Consider the following 21,663-nt stretch of genomic DNA (forward strand, 5'->3'; position numbering starts at 1 on the left):
TCTGTTTTCCCAGAGTGGCTCAGGAGAGGTTTTCAATGTGCAGCCTCTGAGCTCATCACGGGCTCGAGTCCAGGGCTAAAGAAGAAAATGCTAATGCATGAAGTGCATCTCAGAAGGATGCTTGTTCCTTCCAGAGTGGGAATGTGCCAGGAGCACCGGAGATACAGGAAACTGCATCTTCCCTGCAGCATGTAAAACCAGCCTGAAAGTCATGTACAGCACAGGGAACAGCCCAGGGCCAGAGCATCTGTGGCAGTGGGACAAGGGGGAATGGTTTTATACTGACAGAGGAGAGATTTAGATGAGGTATTGGGAAGAAATTCTTCCTTGTGAGGGTGGTGAGGCCCTGGCACAGCGTGCCCTGTAGCTGCCCCATTCCTGGAAGTGTCCAAGGCCAGGCTGGACAGGGCCTGGAGCAACCTGGGACAGTGGAAGGTGTCCCTGCCCATGGCAGGGGGTGGAACTGGATGATCTTTAAGCTCTTTTCCAACCCAAACCATTCCATGATTCTGTGAGTCTGTTACTCTCTGGGTGGAAGCCTGTGCATGGATCTAATCTAATCTAATCCTGCCCTCTGGCACTGCCAAGCCATTCCCTCATCCTGTCACTCTAGATCTTCCTCCTAAGTCCCTCTCCAGCTCTCCTGGAGCCCCTTCAGGCCCTGCAAGGGGCTCTGAGCTCTCCCTGGAGCCTTCTCCTTTCCAGGGGAACATTCCCAGCTCTCCCAGCCTGGCTCCAACCCTTGGAGCAGCTCCAGGGCCTCCTCTGGACTTTCTCCATCAGTTCCACATCCTCCTGATGCTGGACCCCAGGGCTCGATGCAGCACTGCAGGTGGGGTCTCACCTGAGTGAGGCAGAGCAGCTCAATCCCATTTCCTTGCCTTGCTGCCCACCCTGCTGGGGATGAGGCCAGGACAGGGAAAACAGCCTGGAAAGCCTGGCTGGAGGAGGAGGAGGAGGAGGATAAGGAGGATGGGGAGGAGAAAGTGTTGCGTTGGAAGCTCATATCGGATATTTTTGCCCTTGGGAGGAACCGGAGGCAGGGCAGGGCAGGGTCCTGCGGCAGCCACGGTGCGGGAGGCAGCCGGGAAGAGCCCGGAGCGGGGGAAAGCGACCCCACACCATTTCCAGAGGGATTGCGGGCAGGCAGAGAACTGTGAGGAGACAGGGGGGGAAAGGGAGGGGGCCGGGAAATGCTGCGGGGGAGGGCGGGGGACAGTCGGGCAGGAAGGGGCCGTGACACCGCAGAGAACCGTGACACAGGGGTGGGACCGTGACACGGGGGGGAAGCCGTGACGCGAGGGTGGATCGCGACACGGGGGGACACAGCACGACCCTTTCCGGGTTTTCCCGGCACCTTCCTCGTACGTGCTCCAGCAGAGGCTCCCCGCGGGCGGGGCCACGCGTGGGGCGGTCCCGGCCGGGGGCGGTCGCTCCGTGGGAAGCGCTGGGGGCGGTGGCCGCGCCGGGACCGCTCCGCTCCGCCCGGGTGCTCCGGCTCTGCCCCGGCCCCTCCTCTGCACCGGCCCGGGACACCCCCTCTGCACATCCCCCCACGGGCCCCCGTTTGCGCATCCCTCTGAGACCCCCAGCATCCCCCCCGCTTTGCAGACCCCTCTGTGCCCCGGCGAATTCCGCCTGGCTTTCGCACACCCCTCTGTCCATACCCGGGGTCCCCCTCCCTTGGCACACTCCTCCGTGACCCTGGGGCTCCCCCCCTTTGCACAGCCCTCGGTGACCCAGCCAAGGGGCGGTCCCCGGGACACCCCCCGGCCACATTCCTGGAGTCCCCCCTTTGCACTTCCCTCCGTCCATCCTCGAGATCCCCCCTTTGCACCCCGCTCTGTCCATCCCCGGGATTCCTCCTTTTGCACCCCACTCCGTCCAATCCCCGGGATTCCTCCTTTTGCACCCCACTCCGTCCAATCCCCGGGACTCCCCCCTTTGCACCCCGATCTATCCATCCCCGGGATTCCCCCCTTTGCACCCCGCTCTGTCCAATCCCCGGGATTCCCCTCTTTGCACCCCGCTCTGTCCAATCCTCGGGATTCCCCCCTTTGCACCCCCCTCTGTTCATTTGTCCCTCCTCGGGGTCCCCCCTTTGCTCCCACGGTGGCGGCCGCCGCTCCCGCCCCACTCGTGGGCGGCCCTTGGCGGGGCCCGTCCCCATCCCCGTCCCCATCCCGTCCCCTCCCGGGGCGGTGCCAGCTCGGGGCGGAGGCGGAACGCGGCGCCGGAGCCCAGCCCGTGTGTCCGTGTCCCCCCTCCCCGTGTCCCCGCAGCCCCGCCGCGATGTCGCGGCCGCTGTCGGACCAGGAGCGGCGGAAGCAGATCAGCATCCGCGGCATCGTGGGCGCCGAGAGCGTGGCCGAGCTCAAGCGCGGCTTCAACCGGCACCTGCACTTCACCCTGGTCAAGGACCGCAATGTGGCCACCCCACGCGATTACTACTTCGCCCTGGCCCACACCGTGCGGGACCACCTGGTGGGGCGCTGGATCCGCACGCAGCAGTACTACTACGAGAAGGATCCCAAGGTGGGAGCGGCGGGATACAGGGGGAGCCCCCCGTGCAGGGCGGGGTGCTGGGAACCCCCCACGGTGGTTGTGGCTGGGGTGGGAACCATGGGAACCCCGGGGATGGGAACTCTCCCTCGGCGCTGGAATAGAGGGATTGGCGGGGCTCGGTTTTCCGTGGGTTTAGGGCCGTTCCGGTAACTTTTCCGAGAGGAGGGACTGGACTTTACCAAGCGAGGCCACTGTCCTTTGCTCTGCAAAACAAACAGAGCCCGGCTTGGCCGGCAGCGGGGTGCAGGGCATGGGAACGCCGCTTGTTGTCCCGCGGCGCCGGCGTGGGTGCTGTCTACCAAAACCAACTCCAAAGCCTTCCCCGGGGAATTATTGGAAAGGCTTAAAGGCACCCGAAAGCAACCGCAAACATGTCTTGTTTAACACAAGTGATGCCAAGCGTGAGAGATCCGGTTTGTGCAGGAGTTGCTGTGCTGCTGCTCGTCCCGCTGGCTTGCTCCGGGCCCTGCCGGGGGGGATTAAGCCCTAATCCCCCTGCTGACACCTGGATGTCCCTGTCGGCATCAATTTCCTCCCTGGCAGCACCTCGCTGGGAGCGTGCCAGCCGCGATAGCTCAGCGCTCCCCCGTGCTGTTGTAGGGGTGAGCAAAAGGAGCCTCTTGCAGGGTTTGGGGTTGGGATTCTCCCGTGCAGCCCAGGCGAGCCGGGTGCTGCCTGCCTGGAGTCGCTGCTCCCGGCTCTGCTGGAGTCAAACCAGTAAATCCCAGTGCACCCTGCCCAGCACACCCTGCCCGTGACAGGAGCGTTGGAACGGGGCGATTTGTGCTCCCTCAAACCCCAAAGCATTTTAGGACCCCAGGATTCTATCCCACCTCCGTTCCCCGCCCGACCCCCGCAGGTCCTGGGGAGGGAAAGCTGTCGAGTCAGCGACTTCCCCCAGCCTAAATCCTTCCTTAAAACCTGCCGGTGCTGACGCCGGGGCTCGGCTTACACAAGGCCGGAGCGGCCGCATCCTGCGCCCGCCGTGTCAGCGGCAGTGTCCCCACGGCCCCATGTCCCCACGGCCACCGCCTGGCCCCGGCAGCTCGCTCGGTTTTCCGGTGGCTTTGAAACCCGGAGTGACATTAGGAAACGGCTCCTCTTTGAAGTTTAACTTAGTGCTGCCACCGGTGACCGCGGTGGAGCTGTCCCCACCCTGGGACAGGGCAATGGGGCTTGTCCAAGTGGAACAGCCTGAGCAGGAGAGCAGGGCAGGGGCTGCAGGGTCCCCCAGGAGCCACAAGCTGGAATTCCTGGTGCAAACCACCCTGCTCTGTTGGAGCCGGGGGTTTTTCCCTGTTTGTTTTTGAGATATCACACAACAGCAGCTTCTGGAGTCCAGGGCAGCCTCCTCAAGCCCTGGGCAAGGTGACCACGGGGTGCTTTTCTCTTCCAGAGGATTTATTACCTCTCCCTGGAATTCTACATGGGGCGGACGCTGCAGAACACGATGATTAACCTGGGGCTGCAGAACGCCTGTGATGAGGCTGTCTACCAGGTGAGCATCCCACCAGGGCTGAGGACGTGCCCTGGCAGGGATCCTTGTTTTCCAGCTCCTGGGAATGTCCATGTTTTGCTGCACTGGCTGCAGACAGCTCCCTGAGCCACAGGGGATGGCTTAGGGAATAAAGGCTGCTCCAGAACCTGCCCTTGAAAGGCCTGGAGCTGCCCAGCCTGGCTGTGTGTTCTGGGAATGCAGCAGGATCCTGGAAGGACACTGGTGGTTCTGTGGATGAGGCTGTTCATGTCCATGATCAGTGGCAGGGGGGAATAAAAGCTTGAATTAAGCCCAGCTGGGTGTTGCACCAGGTGGCACTGGGGTGATCAAAGGGTTTTGGGTGCCTCCTTTTGTCCCCACCCTGTCACCTCTGGTGTTCAACATCATCAGATGTGGCCAGGGTGGTTGCACAAGAGCAGGAACAGCTTTTGTGCAAACACTACAAAGGAGAGGAAATTATTTTTAGGGGGGTTAAAATTTTTTATCCCCACTTGTTGTGATCAGGGGACATCAGGGCAGGGCAATGGACCAAAGGTCTCCACCTGAGCTCCCCAAGGAGTTTTGCATAGGCAAAACCGCTTCCTCCTACAGCATCCTAGGCTGGAAAAATTAAATTTCCATGGAAAAGAGGTGTAGAGCTTCTCACCCTAAAGGGTGATGCCTGCAGCTGGGAGGAAGGGCACCTGGGTGCCTGTTCCAGAGGATGGAGGTGCTGAGGGAAAGGAACACAGCACTTGGATCTTGTCCCCAAGGGATTGGGTGCTGGGGGAGCAGGAGGGTGGCACCCAGGTGCCTTCCCCCAGGAACAGGGGTGCTGGGGGAGCAGGAACGTTCCACCTGGGGGGTTCTGGAACAGGTAGGGAGCAGGAGCCTGGTGCCTGCCCCTGCAGGGCTGCAGCCATGGAGAGAGGGAGCAGGCCTGGGAATGACCTCTCAGAGCCCTTGGAAGAGTCTGGAACCCCAAGGGCAGCACCCTGGTTATAGTTTGGTGCTCCAAATCCCCAGATCTTGCCCAGATCTGGCAAGGTCAAGAGTGTGAATGTCCCTTTGTAAAGCCTGGTAGAGTGACCTTAAACATGGGAGATGGTCCCTGCCATGGCACAGTCACAGCTGAGGGGGAGAGCAGCTGCTTTGGGTGCAAATCAGTGTCCCACCTGCAGAGATGGGTCTTGTGGAATTGGGTGCCTTTCTAGCCCTCCTGCAACCCACCTCCAAGGGATTGTGTGCCAACAATGCCCTCCTCTGTGGGGCTGGGCACTCTGACAGCCTCCAGGCCCTCTCCTTTTTTCCATCTGCAGCTCGGGCTGGACATGGAAGAGCTGGAGGAAATCGAGGAGGATGCTGGGCTGGGCAACGGGGGTCTGGGCAGGCTGGCAGGTGAGTGACCCCCCCAGGGCTTTACATCCACTGTGGGAACTTCCTAATCCTGGGGCTTATTGCTCCAGCCTTTCCAGCACAGAGCAAGGTGCTGCTGGGTGCCCGCTGGCCCTGGCTCCTGTCCCTGTGGGGCTTGTGGGTGTCCCAGGGAGAAGGATCCATCTCCCAGGGCTGCAGGGTTCCCAGCTCACTGCTCTGCTCTCTCCTGGCAGCCTGCTTCCTGGACTCCATGGCCACGCTGGGGCTGGCAGCCTACGGCTATGGCATCCGCTACGAGTACGGCATCTTCAACCAGAAGATCCGGGATGGCTGGCAGGTGTGGATGGAGATGTGTGGCCCTCACTGTCCCCTGGCACAGCTGGAACCTCACATTCACCTCCTCGCCCTTTAATTGGGGGGTACAGACACTTCCCCTCAGCTCAGAGGCTGCTGCTGTGATATTTAAAGTTTAACAGATATTTTCATGAACAATTTTAACTTCTTAACCCGGTGCAAGCTCACAGCTTCATCCCTCGTCCCCATCCTCAACATGGGCCACCCCAAGAGCTCAGGGCCACCCCAAGAGCTGCTCCATGGCTGCCTGGAGCGGGTGAGGATGGAGCAGTTGTATTGCTCTTGTGGAAGAGGCTGGTTTGGAAATGCAACATTAACAGTGCACTAAAGAGAAACCTTGGGTTTGTCCCCATCCTCATGGAAGGCACAGACACCCCAGAGTTCGGGGTGGTACCTCCAGGCTGACCCTGCTGTGCCAAAATCTAGGTTTAGGGTGGACACGCTCAGAGCATCCTCCCCTTTGCCATGAGCAGAGCCTTTCCCAGGCATCCTGGCCCAGCCATGCTGCAGTTGTGGGGGATCCCCAGGGTGGGTGGCCCTGTCACTGCTGTGTGTCCCCCTGGCAGGTGGAAGAGGCTGATGACTGGCTCAGGCATGGCAATCCCTGGGAGAAGGCCCGCCCTGAGTACATGCTGCCCGTGCACTTCTACGGCCGGGTGGAGCACTCTGCCTCTGGTGCCAAGTGGATTGACACCCAGGTAAGGGCTGGGGACAGGAGTGTCCCTTGCATGGCTTGTCCTGTCATTTGGGGGGCTCTCCCTGGCTGGCTGCACCCCAGGGATGAGTCCTGCAGAATCTCTGCCGGGAAGGTTGGGCTGGGATGGAAAAGGCAGTGGTGGGGCACAGTGGGGTGGAGATGGACATGGGCATGAGCAAAGATTTGGCTGCTCCACATCTGCAGCCAAGCTCTCCATCCCTGGAAGTGTCCAAGGAGCTTGGAGGATGGAGCTTGGAAGCAGCTGGTCTAGTGGGAAGTGTCCCTGCCTATGGCAGGGGCTTGGAACAAGATGGACTTCCAACCCAAACCATTCTGGGATTCTACAAAATACCAAAAGCAGCTCCAGCAGGAATAAATTAAACCTAAATTAAGCTGCTCCTGACCTTTACACTCTTCATGAAGCCACTCTCTATGCCCTGAGCACTTCTGGCAAACACCAGGCAGCAGGCAGAGCCAGAGGGGTGTCCCCATGCAGGGGTACCAAGGACGTGCAGGGACACCAGGCTGAGCTCAGCCCTGAGCAGGAGGCTCTGTGGGATGGGAGGGCTCCAGGGGGGGGCATGGGGGGGATCCCAGCCCAATTCCAGCTGTCCTGGGGATGTCACAGGTGGTGCTGGCACTGCCCTACGACACGCCCGTGCCCGGCTACATGAACAACACGGTCAACACCATGCGCCTGTGGTCAGCCCGCGCTCCCAACGACTTCAACCTGCGCGACTGTGAGTGGGAGCTGGGCAGGCTGGGGTGGGGTGGGCACAGCTGGGGGGTCCCACGCCCACCTCACCCTCTGCTCCTCCCCAGTCAACGTCGGGGACTACATCCAGGCCGTGCTGGACAGGAACCTGGCCGAGAACATCTCCCGGGTGCTCTACCCCAATGACAACGTGAGTCGTGGTGTTTTAGGGGGTCCTTTAGGGATGGAGGGGGAAAGGGAGCAGCTCCTCACTCCAGGATGCTGCAGAGATGTTTTTAGTTGTGTTTCAAGCTGCCTGCAGTGCTTGGATGAGGGTTGCTGCCTCTCACCAGGATGAGTCTGTTCCCCTGAGCTTTGCCCAGAGTGAGTGGGGATGAGCAAGCCCTGCTGCAGAAACGTTCCTTGAGTCTCAGAATGTAACGTGAATCAAGCTGCTGAACACTGCTGATGTTACCCTGGTGGCCCTTTGCAACCCTGGGACCAGAGGCTGTGCCTCAAAATTGCTGTTTGCACCCCAGCCTCTTGCTGTGGGAGTTCCTGCCAGGCTGGCACTGAAGTGTGGTGGGACACACAACCTTTCCCTAGCCACAAACCAAGCTGTGGAGCAGGAAGAAAATAAAAAAGGGAAGCTCTCCTTGCCCTGCATCCTGTTTGAGGCAGGTCCTGATGGTGTTTTTCCCATTAATCCTCCTCCAGCCTTCCCAGCTGGTGAGGAGAGCTGGAGGCACTGCAGCTCCAGTGGTGAGGTTGTCTCCTGCAGCTTTTCCTTTGCATTTGATGTTTTTTGCGGCATGAATGGTGAAATCCTTGTCTTGGAAATAGCTCCTATAGCTTCCCTTCCCATTATCCTGGTACCTTTCCTTGCAGCCAAAAAGTTCAAACCACTGAGAACGGGTTTTGACAATGCTCAGGTGGGATTTAACCATCAGGTTAAATCCCAAACCCTTGTGCTGGAATCTGGGAAGCAAGAAGAGCTTGGGATTACACCTGAAGCTCTCCTTGCCCTGCATCCTGTTTGAGGCAGTTCCTGATAGTGTTTTGCCCATTTAATCCTCCTCCAGTCTTCCCAGCTGGTGAGGAGAGCTGGAGGCACTGCAGCTCCAGTGGTGAGGTTGTCTCCTGCAGCTTTTCCTTTGCATTTGATGTTTTTTGCTGCATGAATGGTGTGAAATCCTTGTCTTGGAAATAGCCCCTATAGCTTCCTTTCCCAGTGTCCTGGTACCTTTCCTTGCAGCCAAAATGTTCAAACCATGGAGAGCAGGTTTTGACAATGCTCAGGTGGGATTTAACCTGTTTGTACCAGCACATCCCAAACCCTTGTGCTGGAATCTGGGAAGCAAGAAGAGCTTAGGGTTCCAAGTGATGCTGGGGGAAGCACACCCTGGGAAAACCTTCCCCCAGGAAGTGCAGTGAATCCTGCAGGAATCCTGCAGTTCCCTGCTCCTCTGCCCACAGTTCTTCGAAGGAAAGGAGCTGAGGCTGAAGCAGGAGTACTTTGTGGTGGCTGCCACCCTGCAGGACATCATCCGCCGCTTCAAAGCGTCCAAATTCGGGAGCACGGACAGCGTCCGCACCGTGTTTGATTCCTTCCCGGACCAGGTACGAGCCAGGGCTGCTCCCACCTCTGCCTTGGAGCTTGTGTCAACACCTCCCAGAGGATGCAGATGTTTGTAGGCCCTTTGTGGGGTTCCCAGTGTCCCCCCTGTGTCCCCATGTGCCACCCTGCTCTCCCAGGTTGCCATCCAGCTGAACGACACGCACCCCGCCATGGCCATCCCTGAGCTGATGAGGATTTTTGTGGACATTGAGAAGCTGCCGTGGGATAAGGTAGGGACACTCCACCTGGTCTCCTGCACCTGCACCCACCTGCCCATGGTGGAGGAACCAGTTTTGTGCCTGCTGGGAATGATGTGGAGCGGTCAGGCTGGGTTTAACTGGTGTGGGCTGGGAGGAGCTGGCTGGGCTGGGCTGGGCTGTGCTGCTGGGAGTGCTGGGAGGACCAAGGGTGGGTTCTGGCACTTGAGGTGTGACTGAGCATTGGCTCTTCCCTGCCAGGCCTGGGACATCACCAAAAGGACCTTTGCCTACACCAACCACACGGTGCTTCCCGAGGCCCTGGAGCGCTGGCCTGTGGACCTGGTGGAGAAGCTGCTCCCCAGGCACCTGCAGATCATCTACGAGATCAACCAGAGACACCTGGATGTGAGTGCCTGGGAGCCTGCTCTGGGCAGGGGGACAGGGATGTACTGTCAGGATGAGGGGCACACACAAACTGGTGATGTTGGGTGTGGGGCTGGGGGATTCCAGCTGCTATTTTGGGAAGTTGATGTGTAGGAGAGCCCTTTCCCACCAGCACATTGCCATCCTGCAGTTAGTGCAGCTGGGAAGCTTCACCTGCTGCTTCAGGGACTTGAGAGCTGGCATTTCTTCACTTCCTAAATTCATCCTGGGAAAGAGGATGTTGGGAGTGGTTTGACCTCCTGGTCTGGCAGCACAAGGCTTTTGCCCAAATGGCCTCACTGGCCAAGTGTGTGCCCCCAAACCCCTCTGTGTGGCAGCTTGGGGGGATCCTCCTATCCAGAGAGATCCATGCTGAGAAAGGGCACCCTTTGGAGGGAGTTTGCACCACCACAACAGAGCAAAAGCCACCGCTCTGCCTGGTGTCAAATGCACTGGGGACATTGCCCTGGCCCCTCCTCGTAAGCCATGGGGTGGGACACCCCTCAGTGCCACCCCCTCTCACCCTGGCTCCCCCGGCAGCACATCGCGTCCTTGTTCCCCAATGACGTGGACCGGCTGCGGAGGATGTCCCTGATCGAGGAGGGGGACACCAAGAGGATCAACATGGCCCATCTCTGCATCGTGGGCTCCCACGCCGTCAACGGCGTGGCCAAGATCCACTCCGAGATTGTCAAGACTCAAGTGTGAGTGAGGGGAGCGAGGTGCTGATGGCTCACCCTGGGCTGGGGAGGGGTGCTGGTGCCAAGGTGGGCAAGGCTGGAGCTGTGCCACCCTCGCCCTTGCAGGTTCGAGGACTTTGCGGAGCTGGAGCCGGAGAAGTTCCAGAACAAGACCAACGGTATCACCCCGCGGCGCTGGCTCCTGCTCTGCAACCCGGGGCTGGCAGAGCTCATCGCGGAGGTACCGGCACGGGGGGAGCACCCTCAGGCCACTGACCCTTCCCTGCTGAGCCCAGGGTGCCAGGGAACCTCAGCCAGTCACTTCTTCTGGATGGTTCAGGGTCAAGGGAGGGGATTCTGCCCCTCTGCCCCACTCAGGAGAGACCTCACCTGCAGAGCTGCCTTCAGCCCTGGGGTCTCCAACAGCAGAAGGATGTGGGGCTGCTGGAGCAAGTCCAAAGGAGGCCACGGAGATGCTCCTGACTCTGCCTGGCTGGGAGTGTTCAGCCTGGAGAAGGCTCCAGGGAGACCTTAGAGCCCCTTCAAGTGTCTATAGAGGCTTCAGGAGAGCTGTAGAGGGACTTTGGACAAGGGATGGAGTGACAGGATAAGGAGGAATGGATGTAAACTGACAGAGGACAGGGTTAGATGGGATATTGGAAAGAAATTCTTCCTGTGAGGGTGGTGAGGCCCTGGCACAGGGTGCCCAGAGAAGCTGTGGCTGCCCCTGGAAGTGCCCAAGGCCAGGTTGGACAGGGCTTGGAGCAACCTGAGATAGTGGAAGGTGTCCCTGCCCATGGCAGGTGGTAGAACTGGATGATGTTCAAGATCTCTTCCATCCCAAACCACCCCACCATCAGCATGTGCCCTTGCTCCTGTTGCAGAAAATCGGGGAGGACTACGTGCGGGACCTGAGCCAGCTGACCAAGCTGCACAAGTTTGTGGACGACGACCTCTTCATCCGGGAGGTGGCCAAAGTGAAGCAGGTGAGGGGCGTGGGCAGGGGGAGCAGAGAGCAGGGCTGGTGTTCCCTGGGGGCTGACGTGGTCCCTGCCCTGGCCCAGGAGAACAAGGTGAAGTTCGCGCTGTACCTGGAGAAGGAGTACAAGGTGAAGATCAACCCTTCCTCCATGTTTGACGTGCACGTGAAGAGGATCCACGAGTACAAGCGGCAGCTGATGAACTGCCTGCACATCATCACCATGTACAACCGTAAGCCACCCGAGGGGACAGGGTGCCCCGGGGCTGCAGCAGCTTCCCTGTGCCCCACATCCCACAGTGACCCTGCTGTTTTCTCCAGGAATCAGGAGGGATCCTGCAAAGCTCTTTGTGCCCAGGACAGTGATCATTGGAGGCAAGGTAAGTTGGGTCAGGGGTTTTAGAGATTTTGGAGGAAGTGTCCTGGGGTGGGATGTGGGTGCAGGTGTCTCATCTGGGGGCTACATCTCCACAACTCCCTGACAGGAGGGTGCAGCTGGCAGGGGTCAGGCTCTTCTTCCAGGGAATGAGGGACATGACAGAGGAAATGGCCTCAAGCTGTGCCAAGGGAGGTTTAGATGGGATATTAAGAAAAATTCTTCATCAAAAGGGTGGTCAGGCATTGCCCAGGGCAGTGGTGGAGTCCTCATCCCTGGAGGAACTTGAAAGACATGTGGATATGGCACTTGGGGACATGGGTCAGTGGTGACCTTGACAGTGCAGGGGGAATAGTTGGATTCGAGGGCTTTTCCAGCTTAAACAATCCCATGATTCCATGGTGCTAAGTCCACAAAGTTGTCCCAAAAAGCACTGATGCTTCAACCCAAGCAAGTTTGTGGGGGGTTTGGACAACCGTCTGCTGTCTGTGGTCATGGAAGCCCCCAGAAATGTTGTGGTGTGACACGTGGTGATGGGAACAGGGATGAACAGGTTGTTCCCTGGACACTGGGAGCTGGCTGTGCCTCACCTGCCCCTGGCACCAGCCCTCCTGGCTCACCTGTGGCTTTTCTCCCAGGCTGCCCCAGGATACCACATGGCTAAAATGATCATCAAGCTCATTAACGCCGTGGCTCAGGTGGTGAACAACGACCCCGTGGTGGGCAGCAAGCTGAAGGTCATCTTCCTGGAGAACTACAGGGTGTCCCTGGCAGAAAAAGGTACCTTGGCTGGGACATGCAGTGGGGAGGGGGCGTCCCTCCATCCCATGGCTCCCACCATGGGCCTTCAGCAGGAAGCAAACCCAAAGCTGGTCTGATCATCACAAGCCCCTGGTGTGTTTTGTTGGCAGTGATCCCTGCGACCGACCTGTCGGAGCAGATCTCCACAGCGGGCACCGAGGCCTCGGGGACAGGGAACATGAAGTTCATGCTGAACGGGGCTCTGACCATCGGCACCATGGATGGAGCCAACGTGGAGATGGCCGAGGAGGCTGGAGAGGAAAACCTGTTCATCTTCGGCATGAGGGTGGAGGATGTCACGGAGCTGGACAGGAAAGGGTGAGGGCTGGGGATGCCACAGCGCTGCCACCTCAGGTCCCTGGGGCAGCACCATTTTATGGCCTCCTTCCCTCCAGGTACAATGCCCAGCTCTACTACGACCGGCTCCCCGAGCTGAAACAGGCTGTGGACCAGATTAAAAGTGGCTTCTTCTCCCCAAAAGACCCCAACCTCTTCAACGACGTGGTCAACATGCTCTTCCACCACGACAGGTGAGGTGCTGGGGTACCATCCATCCATCCCCTGGGCTTGGGACCACATTGCACAGGGATGATGCTCCTCAGGCACGGACTCTCCGTGGATGGCCATTGTCACATTAATGCCTTTGGGTGCACAGCCCTTCCAGATGATTTGAGGCATCTCAAGGGCTTTCCTGGCCAGAGCAGTGGTCAGTCATGGCCATTGGGATAGGAGAAATGCTTTTACCGCATTTCCCTCCTGGAGCATCCAGGGTCCTTTACCAACAAGGTTTGAGGTGAGATAATTTGGCCAGAGGTTTTGTGTTGGAGGAGGCCTGTCAGAGATGGGATTAGATCGATGTCTGGAGCTGTTTTTAGGGTTCTTGGGACGCCTCTGTGTGTGTGGGGCTGGGGTCTGGCCCGGCTCTCTGCTGAGGCAGTGCCCAGACCCCTCAGCCTGGCAGAGCTGTCAATCATGGCACCTTGGTGTGTGGGGCTGTGCTAACCGAGCCTCTGATTGGCCGAGCTGCCAATCAATCATACTAAGCAGTCTCTGATTGGTCGAGCAACAAGAAGTCCCGCCTAGGGGCGGGCCTACAAAGGGCTAGGGCTGTAAAAGGCGCCGAGGGCGTTATGGCTGACCCTGCCCTGGCGTCTTCCTTGGAGTTTCTGCCTCGCCCACGCTGGAGCCCAGGAGTTGGTAGCTGTGTGGTTTTTCTGTACCTTTTCCATCTCTCCCTCTCTCCCTCCCTCCCTCCCTCCCACCCTCCCTCCCACCTTCCCTCCCACCTTCCCTCCTTTCATGGAGCTTTATGGGTAACATACCATCTTAAGGTTTTAAAGGTTTCCCAGTTAAATGGGCTAAGCAAATGCTAAATGAATCCTAAGAAAATGCTGACTACTAAATTAATGCTAAGTAATGCTATGATAAGTGGTTTTACATTGAATTCAACATTCTATTTACTTTGAATACAGTGTTGTATTTTTTGCCAAAATTTCCTTAATTTGCTCTGGTTTTGCAAGTAAACTTTTGTGTGTTTTTTTACCTCTTGAGAATATCTGGTGGGGATTTCTCCTTTGCACCAGAAAAAAAAAAAAAAAGGAACCTTAAGTTTACCCCTGGATTTAAAGGTCTGGGGTGTGACAACACCTCACATCAGGGCATTCCTATTCCTTCTGCTCTTGACTCCTCCTTCCTTTGCTGCTACAGGTTTAAAGTCTTTGCAGACTACGAGGCTTATGTCAAGTGCCAGGAGAAGGTCAGCGAGCTGTACCTGGTGAGTGCCAGCCTGGGGACAGGGCAGGGAGCTGTGCTGGGACACAACATTCCATCCTGGAGAGGGGACATGCTGGAGATGAGGCTGATCTCAACCCAGAGCATCCCTGGCTGAGAACCAGCCTTGGGACCAACCCACTCCTCTCCTTTAGAGAAAAGGAGACTCAGGGGTGACCTTATCACTCTCTACAACTCCCTGAAAGGTGGCTGTGCTCAGGTGGGGCTGGGCTCTTTCTGCAAGCAGCACTGACAGAACCCTGGGGACAGGGCAGGGAGCTGTGCCAGGACACAACATCCCATCCTGGAGAGGGGACATGCTGGAGATGAGGCTGATCTCAACCCAGAGCATCCCTGGCTGAGAACCAGCCTTGGGGCCAACCCCACCCCTCTCAGGAGACTCAGGGGTGACCTTATTGCTCTCTACACCTCCCTGAAAGGTGGCTGTGCTCAGGTGGGGCTGGTTTCTTTCTCCAGGCAGCACTGACAGAACCAGAGGACACAGCCTTAAGCTGCCTCAAGGGAATTATAGGTTGGATATGAGGAAGAATGTTTTCCCTGAAAGAGTGATAAAAATTTTTTCACTGAAAGAGTGATGAAGGCCTCCCCCACTGTCCAGGGAGGTGGTGGAGTCCCCATCCCTGGGTGTGTTTAACAAAGCCTGGATGTGGCACTGGGGGCCAGGGTTGAGTTGAGCTGGGTTGGACCCCATGATTTGAAGGTCCCTCCCCACCTGCTCACTCTGTGCACTCCCTGCAGAACTCCAAGGCCTGGACCAAGATGGTGATCAGGAACATCGCGGCGGCTGGAAAGTTCTCCAGTGACCGCACCATCAAGGAGTACGCCCGGGACATCTGGCACGTGGAGCCCTCGGACCTGAAGATCCCCCCACCCAACGAGCCCCGGGACGCGGGGCAGGACAAGACCCCCAACGGCACCGCGGCCTAGGGGGGAGGCAAGCACACACACGCTGTACAATTCCCTGCTGTCTGAGTCTCTGTGTTTGCTGCTGCTGCTGGCTTTCCCTAGGGGTGGGCAGGAGGGGAGGGGTTTTTATAACTCAGGTGTCGTGTGGGAAGCGAAAGCACGTCGCCCTGTTGCTTGCATTAGGTGCTGGAAATAAAGAAGTGCCGTTGGAGTCCGGAGGGGGATGTTTGCTGGAGGCTAAAATTAGGGCTGGGCTTGCTTCCCCCACCTGGGTGCAGCTGGACACAGCTGGCTGGGCCCTCACAGGCACTGCTGAAGCAGGATAGGGGGGTGCCAGGCCCACCAGTGTCCCGTGGGATGCTCCCAGTTGTGGCTCTGGTGGCCCAGCCCACATCAGTGTCTCCATCCCTCGAGTAACCTGCAGCATCCTGGAGGCAGAGGGTGACTTTAAAAGTTTCTTAGTAGTTTTTATTACTTACAGCAGTAAGTTCAGTGCCATGGAGGGGGGGGTCCTGGAGTGGATTTGAGGGAGCATGGGATCAGTGCAGGCAGCAATTGGCATCACTTCATGTTTAAGAAGTCTCTGCAACAAGATGTAATAAATCTTACACTGTGTCACTGAACCTCCTGTGCTGCGTCAGAGCCTGATTTGTGATCCCTGCAGGTGGGGCTGAGCTGGCCTTGGAGCACCTCTGCACCCAGGGCAAAGAGGAGCTGGTGTTCCCAGAGCCACCTCCCCGAGCCACCCAGGCTGAGGACAGGCTCAGGGCAGTGGGGAGTGACTGAGGTTTGGAAAGTGATGCCAGCAAACACCACGGGGAGGGGAAGGAGCAGGGGGCAGGCAGCAGGAGAGGAGGCAGCAGTGGAAGGGGAGGCCAAGGCTCATCCTGTGTGTGCCCCCCCCCCATTTCTGTGGAGCAGCACTTACTTCACCAGGGCAGGCAGCTCCGGGTTGAAGGAGATGTAGTCGTGGCCCAAGCCCAGCTTTTTGGGAAAGGTGATTAACTTCACCTTGGATTTGTCCTTGTAGGCTTCGAGTGCTGTCTCATAGAGCTGCCACAGGGCAGGGGTGTGGTTACTGCACCAGCAGGGACCCCAAACCCCTCCTGCTGCGTGGCCATCCCCTCTCTGGCCACTTCAGCCTCCAAAGCCAGGCTCAAAGCCTGGCTGGCAGGTGCCCACCTGGTGTCCCAGCTTCGGAGGCACGACTCCATCATCATCTGCATGCAGGATGAGGAGGGGGCAGCCCAGCACCTTCACACTGTGGGCAGCAAGCACAGCCCTGAGGACGCTCCCCAGAGCCAACAGACCCCCCCCAGGAGCCTCCCCAGTCCCTGTGAAAATTCCCACAGCACCCTGATCCCCCCAGCACTGCCCCTCAGAGCCATCCTCACGCCCACCTGGGTGATGCCCACGCTGCTTGCCCTCCTGGCATGGCAGCACCGAGCACCCCAATCACCTTAACCCCCAATTTCAAAAGCACCCGTAAACGGATTTTGGGCAGGCTCTGCGTGCTGCAAGGAACAGGGGTGCCAAAAAAAGGGAGGTGTCTTGTGGACTTTGCTCAATAATCAAACACATTATGCAAACAAAAAGTCGCTTTTGAAGTATGAGTAAGCTGGGTAAACACAGGAATTTCAATGGGGTAACTGACACCTCTCCTCAGCCAGGTGCTCCTGGCATCATTCCCACAGCCCCTGTGCCCCTTCCCACCAGGAACTCACTTCTCATCACTGGGGAAGAACATTCCTGCCCGAGCCATGGAATCCAGGATGAGGTACTCAAAACCCGGGAACTGCCGGAAGATCTGGCAGGGAGAGAGTTTGGGGGTGCTAAACCATGGCTGGATCCAGCTGTGAGGGGGGAGAGCCAGGAATCTGGGGCTGACAGTGCTGGGGGACCCCAGAGGCAGCCCCCAGACTGGGCTGTCACTGCTGGGGGACCCCAGAGGCAGCCCCCAGACTCACCTTGGTGACGGGGATGTTGGCAGCTGCGTCTCGGATGTTGGTGTAGGGAGACTCCAGGACAACTCCATCAACCTGGACCCCTGAGGGCAGAGGGAGGTGGGGGTGGGCATGGCTTTGAGGGGCTGTCCCCCTGCCAGGCTGCTGCCACACTCCCCTCCCAGGCTGCAGAGGGGCCAAGATGTCCCCATGCCAGCAGGGAGGACAGAGAGGGCTCCTGAACTCAAAATCAGGCCAGGGCAGGGTGACATTGCATGGGGACAGCCCATCCATGCTGGCCCTCACCTCGCTCCTCCTGCAGTTTCCTCGCTGCATTGGTGGCAATCCTGTGACAGAAGAGGTGACAGTGAGGGGGAGCAGCACAGGGGGGACACAGCTCCCTCATGTCCCCCTTGTTGGCTGCGTTTGGCTTTGCAGGGGCCTCCACCAAGGAGCTGCTCCAAGCCCTTGGTCCATCCCCTGGTGGCACCAGTCTGGCAGCAGTGTCACAGGGCACAGGGTGGGCTCTGGTGTGTCCCCATCCCGCCCCCTGCACCTACCCTGTCCCCAAGGAATGTCCCCAGAAGAGGATGCTGCTGTTCCCACTCCGTGCTTTCACCCAGTCATAGAGTGCCAGGACATCTGTGTTGAAGCCAGTCTCTGAGGGGTATCCAGTGGAGTCCCCATAGCCTGTGGGGGACACAGCTCAGTGTCACAACCCTGTGGGGACAGGCCCCAAGAGGGGGATCACCCAGCAAGAGGCAAGGGGACAACTGTACCTCTGTAGTCGAGAGCCAGGATGTGGAAGTCAGCAGCCCCCATCGTCTGTCAGAGCAGCACTGAGTTATGGGCTGCACCCCAGGAGCCCCAGCATGGCCCATTCACTCTGCACAGGGTCTCTGTGGGGTCCCCAGGGCCAGCAGGAGCCTCACTCCCAGCAGGTCCCAGTGTCCCCACAGGCCACCACTTACCTTCAAGAACTGGATACGGTGTCTGGCAGCCCTGATGGGGAAAATGGGGTTAGAGCTCAGGGGGACCCCAAGGGACCCTCCCCTCCAACAGCAGGGCAGGTGAGGAACCAGGGTGACCTGATCCCAGAAGGGCAGAGTTGGATGTTGTGGGGTGGGTGGATTTTAACTTTTCCCTTTATTTTATAGGGATTCTCCTATAAGAATCAGAGACCTCTGCAGCAGCCCCGATGCTGCTACTGCATCGAGTTTGCTGCTTCTCACCTCAGAGCAGCCACCCTGCCCTGCTCCTGGCCCTGCAGCAGCAGCTCAGGAACTCACCTGGTGCCCCCATTGCCGTGCAGGTAGATGATCACAGGGTGGCCATCAGCGAGAGCCTCCTCGTACCAGCGCTGGTCCTTGCCCTGCGCCTCGGCCCCTCTGCTGCCTGGCACCGTGTGCCTGGGGGGACAGGGGGTCACCCTGGCGGCTCCACCAGGACACTGCTGTCCCCCATGGCTGCTGGGGATGTCCTGAGGCCATCCTGCTCACCAGATGCCAACTGTGATGCCCGGCTCGGTGGTGAGGTACAGGTTGATGGTGTTGTTCACCAGCAGCTCCGGCCGCCGAAAGTCCACGAAGAAAGGGAAGGACACTGATGGAGAAACCACAGCCATCATCCAGAATCCTCCTACCCAGCTGTTTCACACAACTCTTTCTAAACCAGTGTGTTATTTGTTCTAGATTATCAAGGGCCACGCTGAGCCAGACGAGCTGAGCCCTCTGCCACCTCCTCCTCCTCCTCCCACCCGAATTCCCAGTCCCGCTGATGCTGAGCGTGCCTGGGCGTGCCGTGGCTGCAGGCAGTAATCAGGGTGGGCAGCAGCACCTAATTAGAGCTTGCAAAACACGGGCAAAATCCTTCCATGCCTCCTCTGCTAGCCCAAGGCACAGCAGGATTAACACTGTCCTGATGCCACCCCGGCACAGTGCCACCCATGTTTTGGGGGGTCTGCAGCAGCCAGCTGAAAGCCTGGGGGGGTTCTGTGAGGGTTCTCCTGGTCAGGACAACCCCGGGATACTCACGGAAGTTCAGGTAGACGAATTTGTTGAGCAGGCTGGGGAAGAGGCGGATGAGGAAGGGCACGGAGGCGTAGGCCAGGAGCGGGGCCAGGAGCAGCGTGCGCAGCCATGGCAGCCACCAGCGCCCGGCCCTGTGAGGGGGGAACTGTCAGCTCATCCCAGCTCATCCCTACCCATCCCAAGGGGTTTGGGGTGCAGCTCCCCAGCCCCAGTCCCAGCCAGGAGGAAGGGAAAGGTGCAGGTGAGGAATGGGGCCAGGAGCAGCGTGCGCAGCCGTGGCAGCCGCCAGCGCCCGGCCCTGTGAGGGAGGCACTGTCAGCTCATCCCCGCCCATCCCCGGGGATTTGGGGTGCAGCTCCCCGTTTCCCATGAGGGTTGGATACAGCTACAAGGGCCTGAGGGTGACCCCAACCCCTCTGGGGGTGGGAATTGGATCCCCACCTCCCCACATCGGTGCTGTGCTTGGCTTTTGGGGACAGAGCCGACGTGTCCGAGCAGCCCCACGGTGACACTGGGTGACACCGGCTCTGATTTGGTCCCACGCCCTCCCACGGGGTGCCTGGAGGCAGGAAGGGCAGGGAATGTGCCAGGGCTGGGAGCTGCAAGTCAAACCTGCAATTAGGAGCAACAGATGCTCTGTGACAACAGCCCGAGCCCGGGCTGGCCAGGTGTGCCTCAAGCCTGGCATTAAGAGCTCCTGCAACACTCCAGGGACAAGGAGGAAGGAAGAAAAAGGGCTTGGGGGTGATGTCCCCCAGGGCCACCAGCAACACCTCCAACAGTGCCCTGCCATTCCAGGGCTGCCCCACAGCGCTGCTCCAGCCAGGCCTCGCTGCCCCACAAGTGACCCCAAAACCCCATCAGTGACCCACAAGTGACCCCAAACCCCCTTAGCAACACATAAGTGACCTAAAACCCCATTACAGACCCTCAAGTGCCCCCCAAACCCCATAACTGACCCACAAGTGATCCCAGACCCATGGGTGACCCCAAACCCCATTAGCAACATATAAGTGACCCATAAGTGACCCTAAAACTCCCTTAGTGACCCATAAGTGACACCCAAACCCCATAAGTGACCACACAAGTGGCCCCAAACTGGCCCTTGCTGCCCCACAAGTAATCCCAGAACACCAAAACCTCTAAGTGACCCCACAAGTGACCCCAGGACACCATTAGTGACCCTAAAACCCCAGAAGTGACCCCAAACCAGCCCCAGGTGGGAAAGAAAAGCCAAGAGCTGCAGCCTTCCAAGCATCAACACCCTCTGGGTGAATGGTGATGGGGAAATCAGTCTGGGCAAGGGGGATTTGGGGCAGAGGGCTGTGATGGGAGCCAGGCACAGCTCAGCAAAGAGAGGTCAGAAAGCACCTGGCCCATTCCCTGCCCTGGGAATGCTGCAGGACCCCAAGGAAGGACTGCCAAGGGGTGTCCCCAGGGAATGGGGACATCCCAGGATGGCAGGAGCTGTGCTGGAGGCACGGGGAATCCTCAAATCCCGGTTATCCCGCAGGACATGGGGCTGGGCAGCCATGGGACAGCCGGGAGTGCCCTGGACAGGCTGCGGGGGACGGGCGGGTGGCCCGGCCACAACACCTGGGGCAGGTGGGACCGCGGGGACAGCCCCTGATGGGACAGCAGGGTGACAAGCCACGGCACGGTGACACAGCCAGCCGGGGTCACGGTGCTGGCAGGGTGACACGGGGACACGGCCACAGTGTGGAGCCGCAAGATGAGCCGGGGACACAGCCACAGCATGGGCTGGTGCCAGCCACAGGGTGACACGGCCAGACACGGGGACACACACGGGGTCACGGCCCAGCAGCGTGACCAGGCCACGGCGTGGGGACACAGAGCACGGGGTGACAGCCCCAGCGGGACAGCACGGCCACGGCACGGGGGACAGCGCATGAGACACGACAGGGGACACGGGACAGGGCTGGGCACGGGGACACGCGGCTCGGTGTCCCCACGGGGCCGGTACTCACCGCCCGAGCCGGGCCACGCCGAGCTTTCCCTCCGCCCGGACAATGTCGCCACCGCCGCCGCCGCCGCCGCTGTCGCCGTCCCCGCCGCGCCGCCGCATCGCTGTGCGCACGACAGCGCCGACAGGCCACGCCCACAGCGGGGACACGCCCACGTCACGGGGACACGGCTGTGTCACCAGGACACGCCCATGACACGCCTCGGGAACAGGGACGGCGCCACCCGCCGTGTCACCGCCCGCGCCAGGGCACCGGGGGGACCCGGCCGGGCTGCAGCCCCTTGTCCCCCAGGGTCCCAGGGGGTCTCTGGCAGGGTGACATCCCCTTGTCCCCAGGGTGACATCCCCTTGTCCCCAGGGTGACAACCCCTTGTCCCCCAGGGTGACAACCCCTTGTCCCCCCCCAGCGCTGGCTGCGTCTCAGGGGGTCTCTGGCAGGGTGACATCCCCTTGTCCCCCAGGGTGACATCCCCTTGTACCCCAGGGCTGGCCATGTCTAGAGGGACACCATCAGGGTGGCAGTCCCCTGTCCCCCAGGGACCCCAGGACATCTGTAGCTCTCTGTCCCCCCAGGATGGGCAGGTTTAAAGGGGACCCCAGAAAATCTGCAGCCCCCAGGGACCCCAGAAGATCTGCAGCCCCCTGTGACCCAAGGCTGGGTGGGCTTAGAGGGGACCCCAGGAAATCTGCAGTCCTCTGTACCCCAAAAGAGGCCAGGGGGATCGTGTGGCCTGCAATAAGGTGACACACCAGGGAAAACAGCCTTGC

At 59.4% G+C, this 21,663-nt stretch overlaps 2 protein-coding genes across 2 annotated transcripts; one reads left to right on the forward strand and one right to left on the reverse strand.

Annotated features, from left to right (window-relative positions):
* The first annotated feature begins 1,006 nt into the window (after positions 1-1,006).
* Positions 1,007-15,561, forward strand: PYGL (glycogen phosphorylase L). Its single transcript, XM_054635140.2, has 21 exons — positions 1,007-1,156; positions 2,283-2,535; positions 3,962-4,063; positions 5,362-5,440; positions 5,653-5,756; positions 6,340-6,471; positions 7,099-7,210; positions 7,293-7,375; positions 8,641-8,784; positions 8,920-9,012; positions 9,241-9,387; positions 9,946-10,109; positions 10,212-10,326; positions 10,970-11,071; positions 11,150-11,297; positions 11,386-11,444; positions 12,079-12,220; positions 12,352-12,559; positions 12,637-12,771; positions 13,949-14,015; positions 14,771-15,561. Exons 2-21 carry the CDS (start codon positions 2,293-2,295, stop codon positions 14,957-14,959), a joined length of 2,568 nt encoding a protein of 855 aa, XP_054491115.1. The 5' UTR covers positions 1,007-1,156; positions 2,283-2,292; the 3' UTR covers positions 14,960-15,561.
* On the reverse strand, positions 15,381-21,059 carry ABHD12B (abhydrolase domain containing 12B). Its single transcript, XM_054635141.2, has 13 exons — positions 20,900-21,059; positions 18,915-19,042; positions 18,381-18,483; positions 18,171-18,290; positions 17,853-17,883; positions 17,661-17,706; positions 17,442-17,571; positions 17,188-17,228; positions 16,906-16,985; positions 16,663-16,745; positions 16,121-16,199; positions 15,867-15,991; positions 15,381-15,521 (listed from the first exon to the last, which is right to left on the reverse strand). Exons 1-13 carry the CDS (start codon positions 20,995-20,997, stop codon positions 15,500-15,502), a joined length of 1,086 nt encoding a protein of 361 aa, XP_054491116.2. The 5' UTR covers positions 20,998-21,059; the 3' UTR covers positions 15,381-15,499.
* Positions 21,060-21,663: the final 604 nt, after the last annotated feature.

Source organism: Agelaius phoeniceus, chromosome 6 (genome assembly GCF_051311805.1).
Source record: "Agelaius phoeniceus isolate bAgePho1 chromosome 6, bAgePho1.hap1, whole genome shotgun sequence".
NCBI classification, from domain to species: domain Eukaryota; kingdom Metazoa; phylum Chordata; class Aves; order Passeriformes; family Icteridae; genus Agelaius; species Agelaius phoeniceus.

Bases quoted from the DNA above. Each gene is read 5' to 3' on its own strand.
- PYGL (XM_054635140.2), top strand. From the start codon at position 2,293: ATGTCGCGGCCGCTGTCGGACCAGGAGCGGCGGAAGCAGATCAGCATC. The intron at 5,757-6,339 runs GTGTGGATGGAG...TCCCCCTGGCAG, and splicing joins AGATCCGGGATGGCTGGCAG to GTGGAAGAGGCTGATGACTG. The intron at 12,772-13,948 runs GTGAGGTGCTGG...TTGCTGCTACAG, and splicing joins ATGCTCTTCCACCACGACAG to GTTTAAAGTCTTTGCAGACT.
- ABHD12B (XM_054635141.2), bottom strand. From the start codon at position 20,997: ATGCGGCGGCGCGGCGGGGACGGCGACAGCGGCGGCGGCGGCGGCGGT. The intron at 16,200-16,662 runs GTGAGTTCCTGG...TGCTGCCCACAG, and splicing joins TTCTTCCCCAGTGATGAGAA to TGTGAAGGTGCTGGGCTGCC. The intron at 15,992-16,120 runs GTGGGCACCTGC...GCCCTGTGGCAG, and splicing joins CTCCGAAGCTGGGACACCAG to CTCTATGAGACAGCACTCGA.